Below are 9,355 nucleotides of genomic sequence, written 5' to 3'. Positions count from 1 at the left end.
TGAATGAGCTGTCTGGAACACATAAGGAAGGGCCGCCCCTTCCTTAAGCCACTGACCCGCCCTTCCCCCCCAGCTAAACGGCGCCAATTGCGCCTATAATACGTGAACGCGCGCCGCGCGCGCGCCCGCCGACAGGGGGGGGGGGGTTGGGAGGAAGGGACCTCTCTGCTCCAGCAAACTGCAGCCTGCAGCCTGGAACACACGAGGAGGTCAGCGTTTTGCCTGCTTTGCAGGCTCTGAGGAGGAAGACTGAATGGAGCATCGCCTGGAGGCTTGCAGGTAAGCACAGCTCTCTGACACACACATACACTTTATACACAGGCCCCACTCAATGCTTTTCCAACACTACAAGGGAGGTCACATCTTATGGGGAATAATACATATAGAGCCATCCTATCTTTATGATATGTGACTAGTTTGCCAGATGCAGTGCATAACTTTAGGCATGTCCCCTGTGACCCCCCAGAAAAAACCTGCTAAGAACCAAGTTCCGCAAGTTTTCCCCTCACTTACCTGCTCCATGCCGCAGGACTTTGCCAAGCAAGAGGCCCAATCTTCCCCCATCTCCGTGGGGATGTCTAGACCTTCAGGTCCTGGGTTCCTATGAAGGATCCACTGTCCTGGGCCCATATAGCACCCTGGCAACAGAAAACATTAGGCACCCAAAGGATTTCTAAGTTCTGGGCCCAGGGTCCAGCTCTCTAAAAAGAAAAGCATTATGGGCTATACCCCAAGGGTTTGGGGTCCGGTTACTGACCACTTTAGCGCTGAGGCTTTTTTGGACAGAACCGGTTAGCTCACCTAATCCCAAGGATGCGGAGGCAAGCTAAACCATGACTAACACCTAAGACACTGGCGTAAAAACTGAGGTACTCCTCCTATGGGAGGGGGTTATATAGGGAGGGGCACTTCCTGTTTGAGATTGCCAGTGTCTACACCTGAAGGTACTCCATATAACCCATATAGTAATGAATGCCGCTCTGTGTCCCGTGATGTACGATAAAGAAAGATCCGACAGTGTAACACAGTGTAACACTGTCGGATCTAGCCCTATCTATGCGTATCTGATTCTATGAATCAGGCGCATAGATAGGACCAGTGTAAGTCAGAGATACGATGGTGTATCTGTAGATACACCGTCGTATCTCTTTGTGAATCTGGCCCCATAACTTTCACACAGACTAAATATACACGGATTTGGGGTATTTTTTACCAAAAAAAATGTAGCTGAATAAATGTTGGTCTAATTTAATATAATTTATTTGCAAAATTTTACTAAAAAAAAAAAAAGAATAAAATAACAGTCACTGGTTAGCCCCTTTGCAGGGCCAGGACAAGGGGTGGACAGGAGGGGAAAGTTGCTATATGTGCAATGGTTTACTTGGTGTAGGACCCTCTAAGCTTGCACATCATAAACACATCATAAAAAGGGGGAAGGGGGGCATGGTTTGGAATCTTTGCCCTGGGCGCTGGATGACCTTGTTCTGGCACTGCCCCTTTGCGATAGCTTGACAGGTGACAGGTCTTCTTTATGGAGAGATCACCCTCCAATATTTTGACTGACCGCCAGAGGGCAGAGGTGAAGCTGTAAAACGGGAAGTGATGAAATCATTATCACTTCTGGATTCATTCATCCCAGAGGAGATCACAGAACTGATGTTCTTCCATCTCCTCAACGTGATGCCGTCATGGCCATTTACCAAAGTCCAAGCTCCTGGGAAGAGAGGGAGAGCTTCAGGCTGTGGTAGTTGTGGCAGTGTTATAAAAGTGGTCAGACACTGAAAAGCCACCCAGATCACTTTTACAAAACAGCTGATCACCGGTTTCTGCAGTCATGATCTTGGTATAAACTCTTGCCGACAGGTCGTATATAAAGATAATGGTCAGAAAGGGACACAAGGCATCTGTCATAACAGAATTATGGGAGCGGCCATTGCTGAGCTCTCCCTTTGAGAATGGTAGTTCCATGGCTGTCTTGTCTAGGTTTTGTATTGACTAGCATCCCAGTGTTGGACACAGAACAAGTACAAAGCAACTAGCATTTCCATAAGGAGACCTGCAATTGCAGCCCTCATACTTTTCCCAGGAGTCACCATTTCCTCCAAGCATTGGCGGAATGATGAACCAATCCCACCACCCATCCTTGTGATGTCACCAGATTCTGGGTGGAGTTCTCACACCTCTGGCCTCCCCCCACATATCTTTATACAACCTCCCAATACACCAAACCCAGCATGTAGGGGCTCAGTGAAGGTGGTGGTGAAGGTGTGGAGGAGTCGGATCGGGTCACACAGATCATAAAAGGAGATCCGCCCGGCCTCATAATCCAGATCTATCCGGACTCTGTGAACTCTGGAAATATTGGTGGGTAAATGGCTCCATTTACTGTTATGTATCACCCCATACTGAGCACCATACCTCTCCACACCCCAGGACTTTTTATTCCTTCCAATCTCGGACCTCCTTCCTTTCCTGGCTATACTGGGGTAACACAGCCCCACTATCCAGAATTGTGATCCTCCAACATCCAATTCCCAGTAATGTTGCCCTGAAGAGAAACTCTGACTGCTTAACACCTTAGGACAAAACTGAAATCTCTCTGGTGTTTCTGGGGGATTCTGGCCTATACCTGACCAGGATAGAGTTTTCCTGTCATCGGATATGTGTAGAGTATTATCAGCAGTGTCTACATCCAGTAATATGTCTGCAGCTTCCTGTATATAGATGTATGCATTTATCTCTGTTATTATATCAGATAAACCTGGGTGTAAGACCCCCGCCACATCCAGACCCCCTCCATCATAGAGGAGCTTCTCATGTCTCTCTCTGTCCTCATCATCTCCATCCTCAGTATCATACAAGTCACCTGTGTCTGATTCCTGTAAGACAGTCAGTGGATCCGTCATGTTACACAGCTCCTCAATGTGACGCATCTTCCTGGACAGCTCCTCCTCCTTTATTTCCAGATCCCGGATGAAGATGGAGATCCGCTCTGCCCTCCCGGAGATTTCTCTCAGGACTCTCTTCTCCAGATCTTCCAGACGTCTCCTGAGATCTCTAAACAGGACAGTGACTCTCTCTGTGTCACCAGCTGCTTCTTTTTCTATATTCCTCATGTGTTCCTGCAGACTCTGGACCCTTTTCTCCGTCTCCTCTCTCTTTGTCAGAAGTTCCTGCAGAAAATTTCTCAATGTCTCCTTCTTCTTCTCAGAAGCCTCATCCAGTGTCTTCACCTGGTGTCCTTTATGTCCTCCGATCTCACAACAATACACACAGACACATGTATCATCCTCAGTGCAGTAATACTCAAGGATCCACTTATGGATGGAGCATTTCTTTCTCTCCATGGACAAGGTGAAGATGTGTTCTGGGGACTTTTCGTGGTCTCTCAGGTGTTTATCACACATGGAAACCTCACAGTGTAGACAGGATCTAATAGCAGGTACAGGAGAATCCACACAGTGAGTACAGAAGACCCTGGACTCCTCCCAATCAGGCTGAGCAGACAGGAAATTCTCCACTATGTTACTCAATGTTATGTTCTTCTGCAGTGCAGGACGACCTTTGAACCCTTTTCTACAGACAGGACAGGAATATCCTCCAGACCCCCTCTGTGTATCCAGCACACGATCAATACAACCCAGGCAGAAGTTGTGTCCACATCTCAGGTTTACAGGATGTGTAAAAATGTTCAGACAGACGGAACATTTCAGCTCCGCTTTCAGCTCAGACGCCATCGCTGACAACAGACAAAAACTTTAAATCTCCAATATTCTCTGAGATTCTCAAAAGTTGTTTCATGGACCTTTGAACAATGCTGTAAAGAAAAAGAAAAAGAAAGTTTAAAAAACACATGGTTGGCTGTGCTTACAGAACAGACAAACAAACAACAATAAACATGACATTTCTTTCTATAGTAAGGTGCCCATTGATCACCCCCCCCCCCCCCTATGTTTTACTTTACTTGACTTATCTCTATATAATGCACCTTTTTGGTCGGTTTAGGGGAACCTGCCCCTTGGCCATCCAGAACCTCATGTCCACCCTCCCCAAGATCATGTTGTAATATCAGGTTCACCTTTATTACTAATCATTTTATTGATAACAGGGTACCCTGCTCAACCCTTCAGACTCTTTGATGCGGTGCAAAAATTCAACAAAAAAAAAGTATAATACAGACAGTTCCTTCACTTGTGTAGCCCTCTTTTGGGGGTTATGGGTAATGGCCAAACAGGCTGTGGTACTAAACCTGTAGGTAACTAGAAGGACCAGAACCTTCTGGGGGGGGGGGGGGGTGTTGGATAATAAAGTTGGCAGGGCCTCCACCCAGGACAGGGCCTCTGAACAGAGGGGGCTCCCTTCCTGGGAAATAAACCAGTAATCCAAGTGTAGGAGGCAACAGTTGTATCGGTCACCAAGTTTTTTCCCCCACAACTGCCGGGCACATTTGAGCATTTATTGCTTCAGCTCAAGAAACAGTCCAGGGTTGGTGTTTTGATGTTTTAATAAAAGGATTGACCTGAAATGAGGGGGGAGAAGTAGTGAGGGCACTAAACTTGCTTCTTAAAGCGAAGCTCCAATCTAAAGTGGAACTTCCGCTGATCGGAACCCTCCCCCCCTCCGGTGTCACATTTGACACCTTTCAGGGGGGAGGGGGGGGTGCAGATGCCTGTTCTAAAGACACAGTCTCGGGCAGACTGCGGGCATGACGTCACCTCCCGTCCCCCCCGTTGTGTTCTGGGAACACTCGGCTCCCAGTACACAGTGGGAGCCAATCAGCAGGCGTAGCCCGACTCGCGCATGCGCCGTAGGGAACCGGGCAGTGAAGCCTGGTTCCCTCACCGTGGATGGAGGGGGGAGCAGCAGGGTGACGAGCGATCGCTCGTCATCTGCTGCGGACGCCGCTAGACTCCAGGACAGGCAAGTGTCCTAATATTAAAAGTCAGCAGCTGCAGTATTTGTAGCTGCTGGCTTTTAATATATTTTTTTAGTGGCACATCTGCTTTAAGACACTAATCACTGTCTCGGTGTAGCACATGGTGGACAGGTTCTGCAATAACAGCATTAACCACTTAAGGACCAAGCCTTTTTTTCAGACACATTAAAACATTTTTTTTTTTGCTAGAAAATTACTCAGAACCCCCAAACATTATACATTTTTTTTCTAACACCCTAGAAACTAAAATGGGGGTCATTGCAATACTTTGGTCACACCGTATTTGCGCAACGGTCTTACAAGTGCTTACGCAACGGTCTTACACTTTGAATAAAAAAACAAGACAACAGTAAAGTTAGCCCAATTTATTTTATATTGTGAAAGATAATGGTATGCTGGGTAAATTGATACCCAACATGTCACGCTTCAAAATTGCACCCGCTCGTGGAATGGCGTCAAACTTTTACCCTTAAAAATCTGCATAGGCGACATTTTAAAAAATTCTACAGGTTGCATGCTTTGAGTTACAGAGGAGGTCTAGGGCTAGAATTATTGCCCTCGCTCCAACGATTGCGACGATACCTCACTTGTGTGGTTTTAACACCGTTTTCATATGTGGGCGGGACTTATGTATGCGTGCGAGCTCGTCGGGATGGGGCGCTTTAAAAAATAATATATATATTTTTCTTATTTTTTTTACTTGATTGTATTTTTTTTTATACAGTTACAAAAAAAAAAAATGGATCACTTTTTATTCCTATTACAAGGAATGTAAACATCCCTTATAATAGGAAAAAGCATTACAGGTCCTCTTAAATATGAGATCTGGGGGTCAAAAAGACTTCAGAACTCATATTTGGGCTAAAATGCAAAAAAAAAAAATAAAAAAAAAAAAGTCATTTGAAAAAAAAAAAAATTACAAAAATAAATGGTCTCTTTAAGCCGTATGGGCGGAAGTGACGTTTTTGACGCCGCTTCCGCCCTGCTATGTTATGGAGACGGGTGGGGGCCATCTTGCCCTCACTTGTATCCATGATAGGACTCAATCGCCTCTGGTGGAGAGCGGCGGGCCCCCTATCCTGCCGCCGATAACGGTGATCTTGTGGTGAATCCGCTGCAGAGACCACCATTATCGTTTAAAGGACTGGCGCCTGAAGAGATGGATATCTCGGTTGTGGCAGCAGCTGCTGCCATTACCGAGATATCCCTCTTCAAAAAGAGGACGTATATAGTCGTGCGCAGGTCCTTAAGTGGTTAAAGGGGTTGTAAAATGTACATGTTTTTTCACTTTAATGCATAGAATGCATTAAGGTGAAAAAACTTTGAGGATTAGCGGCCCCCCAGCACCCCTGTTTACTTACCTGACCCCTCGAAAGTCCCACCATGTGAACGCATTGGCTTCTTGGCTCATTCATTGGTTGATTGATAGCAGCGCAGCCATTGGCTCCTACTGCTGTCAATCAAATCGATGACACAGCGCACCGGGGGGGATGGGGCCGAGTGATACAGTCGGCGGCTATAGCCTCCGGCTGTATAACAGGAGCGTGCCCGCAAGCTAACCCTCTTGTACTTAAGCCGCCATTTGCCTGCAGATCACACACACACAACGGCGCATACTACAGCTAAACAACAGGGGCCTCCAATGCAAAAAGACGTCTAGGCGCATAAATATTGCACAGATCAACTAGAACTGTACGATAAATTGCTAGCTAATGAGGGCGCGGGTGTATGAGCCCACCCACTGCATGAGGAAAAAAGGCAACAACCGAACCAATAGGGGACACTGTAGTGAGGGGAGAGGAATCGCATGCTAAAGCGAATGAGAGAAATGCCATCGGATACTAAGACCCCTCTCACACTGAAGTGCCCCTACAGCAATTTTGGTGTCAGAAACAGCGCTATCAAAACACCCATAAAACGTCCTCCATGTATCCCAATGGCCCCCCCCCCCCCCCCCCCAACTTGCCCCACAAGCAGCCTCCACAGAGCAGCCCCTGGGTGCTGAAAAAAAAGGGCTCCAAAATCGCCCCTCTCCATTGTGGTTTGTGGAGCATTTTTTTTCACCGTTTAGTTCACTCACGATCCCTTTATTTCACATTCCCTTTTCACTTCCCCTTCCCAGTCCCTCCCCCACAGCGCAGCCATCATACTTCACATTATTATCACTTTTTCTGTTAGGGTCAGATCCACAGGTGCTGCTGCAGTCCCCCCCATCCATCAGACAGCGCCAGAGTTCTCTATTTCTATACTTTTTATTTTTTTGACACCCGCCCAGAAACAAGAAAAAAAAAAAGAAGAAGCCCTCCTAGGTGGGACTTACTGGTAATGAGGTTTCTGCACCGCCACTGAATACAATGCACAGATTCATGCATTGCACAAATCTATGTATTGTTGCTGCCGCCCACTATTCAGATGGCCGGCCCCCTTGGTAAGTGCCGGCCATTTGAATAACGGCAGCTGGTTGGCTTTGGAAGTTCCTATCAGAGCCAGCGGCCTGAGGGATGTAATTTGCTTCCAAATAGTTAACCAGGGGACGCACAGGGTGTGCGTTCCCTGGTTACACACCGACAGGCGTCTCAGCCAATCAGGTTCACCGGTTCTGGTTGGCTGAAGCGTCATCGAGGGTGGGAGAAGACATCAAGGGACGGTGGAAGGAGGATGGCTAACCACAGAAAGGCAAGTGCCGGGCGCAGGGGGGGGGGGACAATCTGGCAGCATTTTACAGGGCACAGTGGCGACAATTGATGGCATGGCACAGTGGCGACAATTGATGGCATGGCACAGTGGCGACAATTGATGGCATGGCACAGTGGCGACAATTGATGGCATGGCACAGTGGCGACAATTGATGGGCACAGTGAGGCTGCAATTGTTTTTTTTTTTTTTCTTCGTTTGTTTGCGCCCCCCAAAAATTTTGAGCACCAGCTGCCACTGGAAGAGAACAATTATAGATTATCATTTGAGTGACGGCTCCGAGTCTGTTGGGACTGCTGATATCACATCCAAGATGGTGGCAGGGAGCAGAAGATTCGGGGCTTTTGGATGGCTACACAAGTGAGGCTTTTACAGGTAAATCACATGAATATAATATGCGTAATGCACATCATCTCGTATGCGAGGCACAATAACATTTTAAAATATGCAATACAACTCTATAACAAATGCACATTTCTGCGTTTTATCCCTTTGAAGTCCTGCAAAGTTCAGACAAATATCTATGGATCTGCCACCGATGCCCTCAGCTCCTAATTTCTATTGTGGGGAGATGAAGCTCAGCATTTTTGTGGACCAAATGGTGGGTGTCAGCCCTGCCCGGCTGTCTTTTTCTAAACAACTCTATCCCTCCAATTCAAATCACATGATCAGCTCACCTGTCACAGGGTCACCTCAGCACTCTATTTCCAGGCAGGGATGGACTGGCCATTGGGACTACAGGGAGTTTCCCGGTGGGCCGATGGCTCAGTGGGCCGGCTTCAGTTAGAGCAGACCGCCGCCCCCCTCCGCTCCTTTGTCTCTCCCTTCCCGCAGCACTCATCTCCTCTCCCTGCCTACAGCGCTCACCTGGGGGGAGCAGAGAAGCAGGGGGAGGACCAGAGGAGCAGGGGGAGGACCAGAGGAGCATGGGGGGAGGGGACAGACAGCTGACTCAACAGCTATGGCCTGGGAGTTTCTCACTTCTGCCTAATCTTGTCCCATAAGGGGGGACACCGAACGGATTCTTTGCCCCCGGTGAAATAATGTCTAGCTTCCCCACTGGTACTGCCTATAAGAGTACCAGTACCAGCCATTCTACTCTAATAAAGTAGAATGGCTAGTGGCTAGTGAAGGGGGAGAGGGGGCTTGGGTGGCCGAGAGGGGGGGGGGGGTTGCGGAAGTTGTCTGGCCGCCATGGGAGAGACCTGTCAAAGTGGGCCAGTCTGGATGAAGTCCAGGGCCAAATTTTTGTCCCAGTCCAGCCCTGTTTCCAGGTCTCTCTCTCTCAACAGATGGCTGTGCTCGCTGGTGCCTGATTGTACTGTAACAGAATAGATAACAGATAAATAGAATGTTACTGTGTATCTTTGTCTCCCATCTGATCAATGTTTATAAACAATGTTACTTTGTATCTTTGACTCCCATCTGATCAATGTTTATAAACAATGTTACTTTGTATCTTTGACTCCCATCTGATCAATGTTTATAAACAATGTTACTTTGTTTTGGACATTAGCCATTTCTACAGCTCTTTACACAACAATTCTCTGTTTTTAAGGCTGCATTCACACCTAAGCGACAGCCGTGTTCGCGTGTAGCGGCAGATTTGCCGCGAGTACAAATGTTTAAATTTTTTTTCCCCTAAAAGTATTCCCATTGCTGTCTATGGGAAAACGCGCCTGTCGCGTGAAAAAAAGGGTCCGGGACTTTTTTTCAGGCGACAGG

The 9,355-nt window shown here is 47.4% G+C and overlaps 1 protein-coding gene across 1 annotated transcript; it reads right to left on the bottom strand.

The window, feature by feature from the left end:
• Positions 1-1,245: 1,245 nt before the first annotated feature.
• On the bottom strand, positions 1,246-3,737 carry LOC120930814 (E3 ubiquitin/ISG15 ligase TRIM25-like). The gene is made up of 2 exons (XM_040341992.1): positions 2,944-3,737; positions 1,246-2,853 (listed from the first exon to the last, which is right to left on the bottom strand). The coding sequence occupies exons 1-2, from the start codon at positions 3,735-3,737 to the stop codon at positions 2,175-2,177; spliced, it is 1,473 nt and encodes a 490-aa protein (XP_040197926.1). The 3' UTR covers positions 1,246-2,174.
• Between the last annotated feature and the right edge of the window lie 5,618 nt (positions 3,738-9,355).

The sequence above is a fragment of the Rana temporaria genome, chromosome 3 (genome assembly GCF_905171775.1).
Source record: "Rana temporaria chromosome 3, aRanTem1.1, whole genome shotgun sequence".
NCBI lineage: Eukaryota > Metazoa > Chordata > Amphibia > Anura > Ranidae > Rana > Rana temporaria.
This window is presented reverse-complemented; position numbering and strand designations above follow the sequence as displayed.

What these genes read in the sequence shown, in the direction of transcription:
- LOC120930814 (XM_040341992.1), bottom strand. Translation starts at nt 3,737, where the DNA reads ATGGCGTCTGAGCTGAAAGCGGAGCTGAAATGTTCCGTCTGTCTGAAC. An exon ending in GAAATAAAGGAGGAGGAGCT is followed by an intron (nt 2,854 to 2,943) that starts GTCCAGGAAGAT and finishes TGACTTGTATGA; the next exon opens with TACTGAGGATGGAGATGATG.